The sequence below is a fragment of the Notolabrus celidotus genome, chromosome 19, assembly GCF_009762535.1.
Source record: "Notolabrus celidotus isolate fNotCel1 chromosome 19, fNotCel1.pri, whole genome shotgun sequence".
Lineage (NCBI taxonomy): Eukaryota > Metazoa > Chordata > Actinopteri > Labriformes > Labridae > Notolabrus > Notolabrus celidotus.
The window spans coordinates 10,350,382-10,364,604 of record NC_048290.1 but is presented as its reverse complement, the minus strand read 5'-3'; the positions used below and the strand labels follow the sequence as shown (position 1 = coordinate 10,364,604).

Sequence of the window (14,223 nt, the reverse complement as noted above, 5' to 3'; positions counted from 1 at the left end):
TGGGTATAAAAGTAAGGAACAGTTTGGTAAATATGATATAAGTTAAGTTTCTTTTGAAACGAAGCACACGTTTCCATTAAAGCTCCTGTGAGGAACTTTCTGTTTGTGTTGACTTTGGCGCCCAAGTGATCTTGCTTATTTTGTCCTGTACATGTGTAAATTATGTTATCGCCTCCTGCGTTCAACTAACAATCAACTATTTCACTCATTAAGAATATTTACTGCAGATAAAGGATTTTTATTGACACGCTGTCAATCACCTCATCTGACGCCTACCCTCTCAGTGATTTCAGGCTTTAAAATAACAAAACAGAAATTATTAATAACTTTTCTAACAATCTTGTTTACTTTTCTAGGTCATAAAGAGGCATCAATGTTCATTTCAGTCCATTTCATGACCACTCAAAAACTCCTCACAGGAGCTTTAAATGCCCACCATTTATTATGGGCAAGTAATTCAGAGCAGCCTGCACAAAGACAGAATAAACAAACAATTAATTATTCATAACAGCTAAGATAAAATTTTAAATGAACCCTGATAGCAGACTGATGAATACATAAACAGACTCACCAGTACAATAGACAGGGTTCCCACGTATCCTAGAAAACCTGGAAAACACCTGGAAAAAAAAAAAACACATCCCCATTCAACATGTGTGGCCATTTTTGTCATTCAGTTCTACGAAGGTCAATTTATGCACTGATCCTCTGATTATTATTATTATCATTTATTTCAGTAAGGCAGCTTCCAGATTCCTTTGCTGGCTCTTTTGTTTTTTACTTAGCTAATTTATATATTTTGAGAAAAGAGAAAGCTGAGATGAGAGTTGGCCATCATTGCTACTTGGTTGCACTAATAAATTGCTGTACATCTGTGGTTGCATTATTCTGTAATTAATTTGCCATAATTTTTAAGCATGCAAGAGATGATTTCATTGATAGCCATAGACTGCACGTCTTTCAATGTAGACTTCCACTGAGAGGAACATATTAGACTATTTAGGAACTAAATTAGGAACTAAATTTAGCCTGTCATACCAGCTTGATCATCCTGGAAATGTCCTGGAAAATGATCTCTGGAAAATGAACTCTGGAAAAGAGTGGGAACCCTGAATAGAAAACAAAATGAGAAATTCATTATATTCTGGTAGACCATTTAAGTGGCCCTTGTGGTAACATATTTGCTCTCTAAAAATGAAAAAACAAGTTTTTTTATATATAAAAAAAAAGCAACTACAGTATAGATTATAACTAGATTAAGTGGATTCTTATTTTAAAATAAAAGGGAATGCAGCGCTGTAGGTTACTTTTAATAAGCAACCAAATCATATTAAAGGGGAATTTATTTAATTTTATTTATAGCCTCGAATCTAGACAATGCTTTGACAGAGGCAGCAGGAAAAGAAAAAAGAAAAGGGCCGGTGGGAGGGGTACAAAAGTAAATCTGCACCGCCCAGGCAGCGCACAAAGTTTGGAAAGTCCTGACACCGTTACGCCGCTGAATGCAGTCTAACCCTGTACCGTGGATTATAACCCAACGCCTGCGTTATTGAAAAAGAAAAAGCGCCATCTGATCGGAGAAGTAAGTGTTTTAATACTTTATTTTCACTTTCATGTCGTCTCATGTACGTGTGGTAGGCTCAATTGTATTTCCTTTGTAGCATAGAGCGAGCAGGGGTTCCCAAACTCTGGGTCGGGACCCCCTTGTGGGCCGCAGACACAAATGAGGGGTCGTGAGATGTCTTCCAGAATGTTGCTTTTTAAAGTTATCTAAAAATAGTAAATTTCATCCATTACAGTAAATAATAAGAAGCTGAAATAAAACCTTGAAAATATAAAATGTAATGAGTTTTCTGCCTTTCTTTTTGCCAGACGACTCCTAAGTTTAGGGTTAGTCAACAGGTAATTATCAAAAGCATCAGCAGCAGTAGGTTAATTCAGAAAGGCACAGGAAACACGGCCACATGCTCATCTAGGTAGGCTAATTTACTGCAGACCAGCTAAATGAAGCCACATTTTATCACTTTGAGGGACAGTGGGGGTCGTGAGTCTTTGGCATCTATATTTTGGGGGTCGTGGGCTGAAAAGTTTGGGAACCCCTGGCATAGAGAGGTAGCTTTATAACACTTCCCATAGAACTTGAACAGACTGTTTTATTGCTTATATTGTCCGCATTACGGTGAAGAGTGAGAACTATTTCAGTTTTAACAACAAAGAGTTGTGACCAAAAAGGAGATGTAGTTTTTTCTACACCGACTTTTACATTTTTTTCATCACTTAACCCTGACATGCATGTTTCACATATTCAGCCCGTTTTGCTTGTCACTGAAAACCGAATTTACTGAAAATACTGTCCCAATAAGTCATAATATTACTCATTAAAGAGAATTCCCTCTCTTAGTAAGCAGTTCAAGGAAATAACGTGACTTTTTGTTTTCCTTTGAAAGTGCATAAACAGTTTACACAGGCTCTTCCTCTCCCTCTATATGAATCATATAACAGGAGCAGCCTCTGTCTTATCTGATCCCTGCATTGTGATATTATTTAAAGAAAGCCATGCTGTAGTGCTTCCTGACTGAGTCGGCCAGAAGTTAGTGACCAGCAGATAACCCTTGGGTGCTGACCCTCATTGTGCACCAGGAAGAAGGACAGAAATGTTATGGGGCTGTCTCTGGAGGAAAATCCTGTCATCCCTGTGTAGGAATTTAAGAAATTTGATCAACATAGCATTGTCAAATGGGTGGTACAAAATGACCGGTGGCCTTTTTTGTTAGCATTTATGTTTGATTGAAGCACCATTTTATCAATGAGATGTACTCCACCTTCAAAAGTCATGTTAATAAATGACAATCTATTGTTATTTAGCATCAGATGATATATTTGTGCTATAAACTTTCAGCGTGTTTCAATATCACATCTTCAGAATGATAGGCGTCTTCTTGATTTCGGGGTCGTCTTTCTACCTCATTAACCATTTCCTCATCAACCCCGCCCCCTTCTTTCCCTGACCCTTGACCTGTAGATGTATAAATTGTGTGCTTTTCGGCTTCCACAGTCACTGCTGCTCTGCCATCAGACCGGGACAGCTCAAGCTCCACCTGATTACCCTCACATCCCCCCAAAGACCCAGACTCAGCCTCTTCTCACCAAAACTTCCAGCTCAAACTTAGCAGAGATGGAGAGTCACATGACGCGGTTTGTCCTGCTCCTGTGCATCGCAGTTGCAGCCTCTGGTAAGTCTACCAGCTGATGTTTAGCATTTTTCTTTGATTTGAGGTTTTTTATTGCAGGATTTCATGCAAAAATGTGCATTCATTGCCCATAATAGCAGGTTCTGGACCTTCTGGGGCATTTTTCTGTTCGTGCAAGTTCAAAGGCAGATATTAATCTCGTCTTGTACTCCGCTCTGACGTCATTTAATTATCAAGACATAAAAGAATGTTGTTTCCTCCAGAGTTTTGTTTCTGCGCTCTAAATCAGGATTTTATGGCTGGTTTGTGGAGTTAGATCTGGACAAAATAGTTTATCCATTCAGCAAGTGAAATAATAAGAAGCTTGTAACATTTTTAAAGAGCAGGGAGATAAATATGTCCATACAAGAAAGGACTATTCCACCACTATGTAAGCATTTGTTTGAGTAGGTTTATTTTGCAACAAAGAGGAGTTTATTGAAGTTAGTCCAGTCACGAAAAATGAAGAAAACAAGTGGAGTGCTCTTGGATTTGAAGTGATTCTCCTCTCCCCGTAAGTCCAGCTATGTGTGTCTGCGTATAACAAATTCAAACCTGTAATCCATACAAGATGGTAAAAAGATGTGAAGCCCTCTCTGCGCCCTCAGGCTATAATCCAGACTCCTGGTCCGCTCTGCTGCTTCGGGGTGTTGGGGGCTAACTTCCCTGCAGCTATCTTTCAAACGGGGTGGCCGCATGGTTTTGAATTAAAACAACCGTTCTTTGAGGTTACTTTTTACTGATGATGCTGAGAAAAACTTTAAGAACTACAATAAAAAGATGGATAAAGGAGCAAAACATCAACGCTGCAATCAAAATATTCTGTATTGGAAGTTAAAGGCATTACTGATAGACTATAAAGTAACTTATAATGCCAAAACAAAGGCTTTGGACTTCAAGTCAGAGCCTGGTGTTTGCCATTTATGTCGTCACGGTGTCACGAAAAGTGAGACTTGCCTATTAGATGAATGTGTGACATATGTCAGCGGAGGTGCCACCCTCAAGACTCAGAAACTAAAGTTTTGAGTCGCAAAGGACTTAAGTTTTAGGCATGCATACATATATTTATATCCCTAAATATATTTGACTTGGAATCAAAACTCTTTGCAAGCTGCGTGTTGGTTTCAGTTTTAAACATTTCTCAGTTTGAAGCTCATTTTTTGCCTTTTAACCTGCACAAGAAAGTCTCAAAAGTAACCTTATATAGCTCAAAATGGTTTATTTGTTCTTACTCAAAACAAAATGTTCCAAATCCTCTGATCTTATTAAAAAATCTTAGCATCAAGAGTAATATTTGTTAGCTTTTAGCATCAAAATGTAATGTAGTTCTATTAGTAAAAAGATAAAGTTTGATATCTATTAGTTAGTGGAGCTTGCACTTCATTGACTTTTCATATGAACTGCTGCTACAATCAGAAAGAGTTAAATTGATCATACTGTATATTGAAAGCTTAAGTAACAGCAAACTATATGTAAAGCACAGCTCCCCCCCCCCCCCGAGGCTCTAAATGTCAAATAAGAAAGCATAATGCACCCCGCTGTTATGTAATACAGTTTAAACATGACCTGTCTGTGAAATAAGAGTCCACATTACTTCCATAATGCTGCACTTGAAGGTAAAAGAAGCACTTTAAAGTGCCGGATAACCTTTTTCTCACTCTGTGGTGAACACATATTCATCAGACAAATATATTCTCCTTTTAGAATGCAGCCAAACTAACAAGCAAACAAAACTTGTGCCAGAAAAACAAGCCTGTTCTCTTCTCCTGGCCTCCGCGCTGACCCTCTGTATGACAAATCACAATATTGCCACAAGTGTTAAACAGCCTCTCAGCAGGGTGCGGGTGGCAGGGATACAGAGGTGGGTTTTTTGGCCAAATGGCAGACGTTTGCAGAGTTGACCTCTTGTAGCTTCCACTGCAGGGGATCATTCTCTCTGTCTGCTGCTGGAGTCTGTGAGGAGCTGTTTAGCTCAGCCCTTAATTGCCTCTGTGATACATAGTCCTGAATACACTATATTTTTTCTTCGAAGGATTTTCTAAGCATTTTCTCTGCCTCTTATTTCTGCTGCAGCAGCTCTAGTAGAAAAAGCTTCAGGAGGAGCTGTGACTTTGTTCTTAGTTTATACCCTGACCTTGTTTACTGAACGCTGAAGCGTTAATGAAAACATTGCTGTGACATGTAGGATTTCCTGTATAGAATGCATTGTTTATTCATCATCATATTGTCCAGTATTGTCACATTAATGTGTCATTTTCTCTGACATTGTCTCCTGGGCTTAGTCCTGTTGTGTTGTCGAACAAATGATGCACAAAAATCAGGTGTGACAGGCTGAAGCAAACAGTACGGATAAGTCAGATTTGCGAAATCGCAGACTGGATAAGGCGCTGCGGAACAAATCAACACCCATATATTTACATTGTGATTTGAGCTCTGTTAGTTCGACAGCACCGTTGCCAGCTGCATGTCTCCGTGGGAGTAGCCACAGTGTCAAAGTTCCTGAAAAGAAGAAGTAAACACACAAAAAGTGAATCAAAAACAGCCTGCGGCCTGCAGCAAATCCCACGACACCCTCTGCCAGATGCAGGCGACAATATATTGAGTTTCACTTGGGCTCAGTTTTGCTGCAGCTTCACTGAAACTTATTACATGATTAACCCTCCGTACACTCCTCCGTATCAGGCTTATTAAATCCATCTGTGACGTCTGAAGCAAGGTGAAACTTTGACAAGTAAAGGAACGTAATATCCTCCAAGGCCAGATCTACTTAAAAGATATTCCCCTGTATAATGTGTGATTGATACACAACCTTCAGTAAAGTCAGAGGATTATGTCTCAGTCTTCGTCAGGGACTCAAGTGCTTACTTACCCACTTCATTTCCTGCCACTGGAAACATAATTCTTCCTTCGAGCACTCCCCTGGGTGTTCTGCTATCATGTATTTACACACTTTTAAAAATGCAGTATATAAACTGCCCGATTAATGTAAAAAATTGTGTTGTGCAGCACAACTTCGGCAGTGCTTGGGAATTCTTTCATGGCTGCATGTTGCGTAACTTTTAGGTGTTCTTACTGAGGAGAACTGCCAAGTTTCCTCACACTGAGGGATAGAAATATGAGCACATCTGCTGCAAAACAATCTGAACAATCCTGCAAAAGTGAAAGAATGTATTGATGATGGGTAGAGCTGGGCGGTGTGGAAAAAGATGTTATCACAATAACATTTTTCTTATCAGGTGTTATCAATAATTATCACGATAAATATCAAATCATTATTTCATTAAAATTTAAAGGCAGATTTTTGCCCCTGAGTGAAAGTTGAAGAAACCAAATGGTTTGTTGGCTTGTCTGGGATTTAGTACTCTGATAGGCTTCTTGAAACCCTCATTTATGACGGTGCTAACAGGAAGCAGATCTTTTGTGTTAGATGAGATTTTAATGAAGTTTTTGTTTGTAGAATCTATTTTTTCTTTGATGTTGGATGGCAACTAGCATTTAAGGCCCCTCCCCTTTCCAGTGGTTGGGGGCTGTAATTATAGGTTTAAATATAACATATTTTTATTGAACATTTGTCATATTTTTTATTGAGAAAAATTATATCATGATCACTTATGATGGGGCAGGCTGTTTGGTAAGAGTAAAACGTGTTTCTCTTTTTTAATCCACATGCTTTCAGAACTTAACCTCCAACACTCACTTTCTTTTCTTAATTCTGCCCCCAAAAAGGAACAAACACATCCTTAGAACCTCTTTGCATCACCTCTAGGTTGTTCTTAACATCTACCGCTTCCCTCTCTCTTCAAACCCAGAGAACGTCATCCTTCCTTGTTATTAAAATTCCTCATGTGTTGGGATCAGTCAGGCCTCGTTTTTTTGTTTACAGCTCATCCATAATCTCTGGACAGACTTCTGTCAGGCTTCAGTAAAACAGACAGCATCACACCGGTCTTAGTTTCACCACACTGCCTCCCAGTGAGGTTAATTGTGTTTAAAATTTTCTGCTGCTTGTTTTGAATGTCTTACATGGTCCAGACGGCGGGTTTATCTCCGAGTGCCTGTGGTGCCTCGATTTGTCTAAATCCCTTTAGTCATTTAACAGGGGGTATTTGTTTGTGCCAAGATCATACAGGCGAAGTTGCTTGTGCAATGGTGGAATTCATTCTCTGTCTGTGTTTGGTCAGCTCAGGCCTTCCGTTGTATTGTTTGTTGTTTGGACATCACTATTGTTTATCTTGTTTGTTTCACTCTCTTTTTGCTCCTAGGCAGTTTAAACGCTTTCTAGCAACTTTGTTGTTCGGAGGGATTTGAGGCATGCATCTGTCTTTATAGATGTCATATATTTCATATAGGACTGTAGACGTGAGCTTTTAACTGACTAAACAATTACAGCATCATCACCCTCTCTAGTTGGCACCATAATTAAAAGTCAGTTAGACTAATTAGGAATACTTTTATAATTGTAGGCCCGTAATGCTGGTGATATGTTGTGTGTAAGATGTAGTGCAGCCACTCACCACTGGCTGGGGCTGTAGCACTCAATGGTATGATTCTCTACTACCTGAATGTAAACAAGCACAGATGACAGATGACTGTATTTGTATCTAGAAATGTTGTATGTAGGCTGTATCATTATTTTACGAGAACTATGTGTTACAAACACAGGCATGTGGACTTTAACCTGCAAGGAGGACCAAAGGCTTGTGGTGCTAGCTCTGCTAATGTTAGCCACACTCAGCAGAACAACCTGATATTGTTTACTTGAAGACTCAGTGATCCCACTTTTAGCTTTGTCAAATAAATTTGGCCCAATTTTGATGGCTATCTGACTTTCCTCTTATCTTTAGAGTAGCCAGTTAGTCAGAATTTCACTTTACTGAATTGGTATTAATCTATTCAAGACAAGAAAGTTGTTACAATTTGAACATGGGGCTGACAAATTCCAACTCAAGACTGTTTAAATTCCTTTTTTCAAATGTTTGATCAAAACCGAAACCTTAAACATCATATACAGGAGTTAACCGTTAACTAGTTACACTAAAAGTCAATTTATGTCACACAGTCCTGTGACGTCTAGCCAATCAGATAATGATGTAAGAGGGGCATTAAGTTAGACCTGGGACCCGGATACTGATAATCAGCCGCATGTTAAATATCTGCTCTGATAATTGGCTTAATTGGATAATAATCGATTGGCCCCTAACTGGAACTGCAGAGGCCATGATGTTCTAATTTTCAGTTGGTTTCATAGTTCTAACTACCAAACTGCTCTTAAAATAACTACATTTCCCATAATGCAACCTCATTATCCTCTTTCATCAGATCTTCTAGCCAATAACTCTCTGTCTGTAACACAGCCTTCTGGTATATTTCTCAAACAGTATATTGATAGAACCTCTATCACATCATTAGAGTAAATTTCCCTCAAACTCCTCCAGACACACACAAGCATTATGCAACCTTTTTTTTTAAAGTACTCCCCCTTGAAAAGTAAACTTATCTGTAATTTGCTAAGTTGATTGAGTGTCCCTCCAAGTCTTTAAAATCTTTAAATTGTAGCTTATATTTTCTTCTGGCTGGCAATGCTAAGTTAATGATGGGTTCCCAGTAGATGCAAATAAATGGATAAATAGCTGTTTAGCACCTCCATAGGAGGAGATTTTCAATTTCTTCAATTCCAGACCACTTTATAACGGCAAGCACAACAAGCGCTGCCACTTAGGCTGCCTGTAGCAGTCGGTCATTTCAACAATTATCCATGCGTCTGACTGAAGTCTTTGTATTTAGCGATTTTATCCGCTGTGTGCCCGGCATTTCCTGGCGGGGAAGTAGTGTTGAATATGCCCCCCGCTGCAGCAACTTTCCCAGTGGGAGCCGGGCATCATGATGTCAGCCGCCAGACCTCCTGCTGCATTTTCTTCCTACCCCAGAGTCTCCCTCCACGGGCTGGAGGAAAAGCACAAAAGTGATTAGTGTAGCCGCTGGTGGGAGGAGGGAGCAAGGGAAGGGGGTCTGTCTGAAGAGGAATCTTAAAGAGGGAAAGAGAGCGAGACAGACCGACAGACGAACTGAGATAACAGAATTCACAAAGACTGGTTCGTGGAGACAGTAAGGGAGTGGAGGGTCAAAGTTGTGTGACTGTCAAAGAGCAGATCTGCTCTTTGTTAGTTAAGAGGGGAGATGTGAGGAAAAAGGAGATTAAAAAAGGCAGAGGGATAGAAAAAGGACAAGACAGGGATGAATGCAGGGCGATATGGAGATCCATTTAAATTAAAAGTGGGAAAAAGGAAACTAAAGGGTTTCAGGTTTGAACCAAAACAGGAGAAAAAGAGTCTAAAACGAATTTGTTAGCTGACAGAAGGGATTTAAGAAGAACAAACGATCAGTGCGAGATGACAAAGGTTTCCCACAAGGAATGCTCAAGCAGAATAAGTTGAGAGGAAAAAAAAAAGCCCCTCATGTTAAAAATGGCGTTGAGAGTCAAAACAGTCCACTTCCCCTGTTTGACTGTAGTGAGCCAGCTCAGCCTGCAGTCAGACTGGGTGGCAGGGAGACGCGACCACTTGTCGCTGCCTCAGACCGATTTCAATCTCCTCCAATGTTATGCCCCTCCCAAATAACAATCCATTTCTGACTGCGCTGCTTTTCCTCTGTTTGAATACAGAACTCAGTGTGAGAGAGCCTTACGACACTCTGTTCCTCTCCTTTGATAGTTCCCACATCTTTTTCCACTGGCTTGCAATGCTCTGTTTATCAATACTGTTGCATACAGTGATAGGTATGGTGGGTTGATGTTTATGGGATACTAAAGGAACAGAAATTAATGACGATTTTTTAAACTTTTTATTCGCATTTATGCATGGTCATTTATTCTAAGTGGGCTTATAGTTCAACTTTTCCCTCTTTAATTTAAAATCTTTAAAATTGAACTTTTTTTTTTTGACTAATGAAAAAATAACGAGAAAATATTATAATCGTGCACTCTCTGGTTTCAGTTTTACCCTCATTTTTATTACTCAGACCAACGCTGCAGCTCTGTGTAGCAAACTCAGCAACTCTCCAGCGTTATCTCCCCATTTTTCTTTCACTTTCTATTACCGGAAACATATTTTAGGCTCCCCTTGCTGAGAGAGGACCCTGGTTTCTGTAAATTGTGTTAAACTGTGTCCTCATGCAGACAAAAAGCTAAAAGAAGTTGACCTTTTTGGTTGAAAGTATGAAATAATAACCTTTTTATACTTATATAATGCCAGAGCTTCACCTCTGTGTTATATAACTGTCTTTTTTTTCTTCTAGAAGTGCTTTATAGCTTTGGTTCAGCAGCCAAGCTTTGGTTCTAAAGTTCACCTACAGAAACTGTAGCATGCCTGAGAAGCAGAGCACACCATAATGTCCATCATTATAGATCATTACAGATTCCAGATTATAGCTCGCCTGTATCTCGTCTGACCTTCTCATGACCATCATCACTGTGGGACTACAAGGTCCGGCACCCTGAGGCTCCATGCTGTTCACTCTGCAGCAGCTTGAGCTCTGAATGGCTCATTAGTAGTGGGCGAGATAAACGCCTCGTCAGCATGGCGACCACTTGTGCTCATTTCAACATGCCTGCTGTCTGCACAGATAAGGCATGGCATTATGTATGCTTATCTTGAGGTCTGTCTGCCCATGGTGTGCCCCCACATAGGTTTGCACAAACGCAGGAAACGTACCTGTGTAGTGGGACGGAATTGGGCGGGGGCACTCCTGGCTGACTTGAAGTGACCAATGACTTGAAGTCAAAGGTGCATGAGGCAGGGTGAGAGGAACTTCTGGGAGGATTTCCGATGTCAGACAAAGCAGGAATCTGTCTTCTTAATGCTGAAACTTAATTTCGCTGGTGACTTTTATTGATGAGGGTACAGTTACTCAGGGCAGAAGCTGACACTTAATCTGTCACTGGCGTATCCAACAATTGTTCTTGGACAATTTTTTTCTGAAATTCTTCATGTCATCTTTTTTAAGAAATGAAGATCCATTGCTTTGAACTTTTCTCTCCAAGTAGAGGAAGTTCCAAGAAACCCAAAGATTGCACTCAAGCAAAATGGAAACTTTTAAGGTCTTTTTTTATGATGTTTTTTGCACAAACATACCCTAATTTAAAAACCAGTCAGTGCTTAACAATTTTCAGTGTGCAACAGAGCGCTGAATAACGCCACAGCCTCTTGATTTAAGCACTCAGTGAGTAGTTTTCCTGTTGATTCAGGTGCCACACCAGTCAATCTGTATTTAGAAAGCTGAAATATCTCTCTGATGTCTGACTCTGTGTGTGTGTGTGTGTTCAATATGTGTGTATCTTTGATGCGATGAGACTATCCTCGCTGGATTTGGACATTGGATTTTTCATCTGCTCTTATTTCTGTGATATGTCAGAAGCAGAATGTGCGACTCAAAGTAAAAGCCCAGAGACGTTTGACAGATTATTTTAATCTGCTCACACACTGTAACTACAACAAATCCAACAGTCAAACTTGGGATACTTAATAATCTCTTTGCACGCAGAGGGAATAAAGTAACACTTGTCAAATGACTCTCCCAGGTCCAGACACTTCCATTACCTAAATTGTGAAAATGAAATCATAAACTTGAAGCTCGCAGATCTCTCTCTTGGATATAATTCAAAACTCTAATGTTCATGTAGTTCCATTTTCATGTCATCAAATGAAATAAAACATTTTATTTTTCTTCTGCCATGTGGTTTTCGCAGCACTAGAAAGCAGTGTTAGTTTTTCTCTCTTGTGTGGAAGTTTTAAAAAAAGCGGTGAATCGAATAGAGGACTGAAAGCTTCTCTTTTCTGGGTTGCAGACCTGCGTTCCTTGGATCATAATGGTAAATCTAAGTGGATCATTGATTGTCCTCTTGACTTCAGTCACTCTAAAAACATTATAAAAAAAAGAACACAGCCTTCATTAGTATGCCACCCTCACATCGGAAACCATTAATATTTGCTGGCAAAAACCAGTCAAGAAAAACGAGCTAATCTCTGTTGGTTCTACACCAAGCATATGTTGTGCAAAGCTACATTAATCTTGAATGATTGGAAGCAACTGGCGTGCAATGAATCTCTAACGCTTCAATCTGCTCTGGTTGCTCACAGTTAGCATAAAACTCGCTAAATTAGTCTGTCCATCCAGCAATTAACTCCCAGATGATTAATTGTGTTTTTCTAGGGCTTTTTTTGTGTAGTTTTGGGAAAAAGTAAGCCTGAGTGTGTGGAAAAGAGGACTTTACACACTAAAGCTCCAGTGAGTAGTTTTTAGTTGGTTATAAAACAGACAGAAATGAATATTGATGCCTCTTTATGAGCTACAAAATCACACAAATCCATCAGCATTAAGATGAATACTTTCTATAAAGTTATTTTCAATGTCTAAAAATCCTGCCATAAGGTAGGTGTCACATGAAGCCAATAACATCACTATACAGACACAGATTTTTCACCAAGGTTCTTGATGAGTGATACATTTTAAAAGAAAGCAAAGAGAGGCACTGCTTTGACCACCTGCTTTGACGGTGCCAAAATCGACACAGATCAAAGTTCCTCACAGGAGCTAAGACTTATGACATCATCTGGAGGTATGTTTCAGCATCAATTGAAAAGGATGGTCCATCTTTTGTAAAATAGCTATATATTTAATCAGATTAACCTGCATCAGAGACTAGTATACAGTTGAATATGAGCAGCCGACAGGACATAAAGCGATTGAGTGAATAACTGAGGAAGTGAGCCATAGACCTTCCATACGCCACTGTCGGACTTGTTGTTCCGCCAGCTTCCGACAACAACGAGACGACGGACGAATGGCTCCCAGAGGTGTAAACAGACCTAGTGTGAAGACAGGCTGTCTCCAAAACCTGCTATCACATCCTCTTCAGAAAACAGTGGACACACGAAAAATCTTCAGCCATTAAACTGACAAGACTAATCAGCATTTTTTTGGGGGGGGGGGTTGGGACTTCAGCAGAAGGAGGTGAGATGGTCAGGAAGCATGTGTTGCATGGAGTGTGTAGTGTGTAGTAATGCAGGGGTGAGAGGCCAGGGGACAGTGCAGGCCCCTGCAGAGCACTGATAAGAGCTTGTTTACCTTCCTGTGGATGGTCAGGCCTCAATCTGCAGCTGCGGAAACACCAGGACAATAGGTGTGTGTGTATATGTGTGTGTATGTGGAGTAGAGAGAGAAACTTGAAGCGCTCCCTCTCCCTTTCTAACTAACTCTGATAGGACTTTTGGCCCCTCCCTGCCTCTGGCTTTGCCTCCCCCATCGTGACTCCACCATCCGACCCTGGACACAAACAGTTTACTCTCCCCCCGAGGGAGCCAGGGAGACAGTTGGGCTTGACGTTGTCTGCTGCCAGGGCTTCCCCTTCTGGCTTTTGCGCCTTTCTCTTTCGAATGCAGCTATGTGCTCCAGCTTCATGTCTGACATGTCTGCTTTTTGCATCTAAACTCTAGACAGCTAACTTGAGCTCATACCTCACATTGACTCACAATTAGAGAAGGCATGAAGTCAGGGTGTGAAATCAAGTCTGCCCTTTTGCTAGCCTGAGGTGAGTGAAAAGGCAGCTAGTTATTTGACCGTCAGCACTCAATGCCTTGAATCCAAATCAACATTTAGCTGCAGGTTTGATAAAAATAAAAAATTCAAGGGCTCCCCACTGCCTGTTAGTTCTCAGCAATCTCAGTACATCAAGGAAACTGAAAGCTGAGGCAACAGTGTTACATACAGGGAGAATTCCTGAGATCTTTAATTTAAAAGCAGAAGCAGCGACCTCACACAAACTGCACTAATAGTGCTAATAACGAACCTTTAACACAAAATTTGCCAATTACACATATTATAAAAAGATATATATGGTAAACATGTCACGGCAAGTTAAATAAGACAAAATAAATTTTGCAAAAAAACCCAAAGAGAAAAAAAAAAATCTTTCCATCTTTAATTTACTGGCTGGTGT

The 14,223-nt window shown here is 40.1% G+C and overlaps 1 protein-coding gene across 2 annotated transcripts in view; it reads left to right on the top strand.

Moving 5' to 3' along the window:
- Window positions 1-1,381: 1,381 nt before the first annotated feature.
- The window catches only part of eng (endoglin), a 57,775-nt gene continuing 44,933 nt past the window's right edge, over window positions 1,382-14,223 (top strand). The window contains exons 1-2 of one of the 2 annotated variants that reach the window (XM_034709847.1): window positions 1,382-1,582; window positions 3,056-3,233. In XM_034709847.1, the coding sequence (XP_034565738.1) occupies window positions 3,176-3,233 (58 nt within the window). In that variant the 5' untranslated portion in view covers window positions 1,382-1,582; window positions 3,056-3,175. The remainder of the gene's footprint in view (window positions 1,583-3,055; window positions 3,234-14,223) is intronic. The other variant, XM_034709846.1, reaches the window with a different exon arrangement.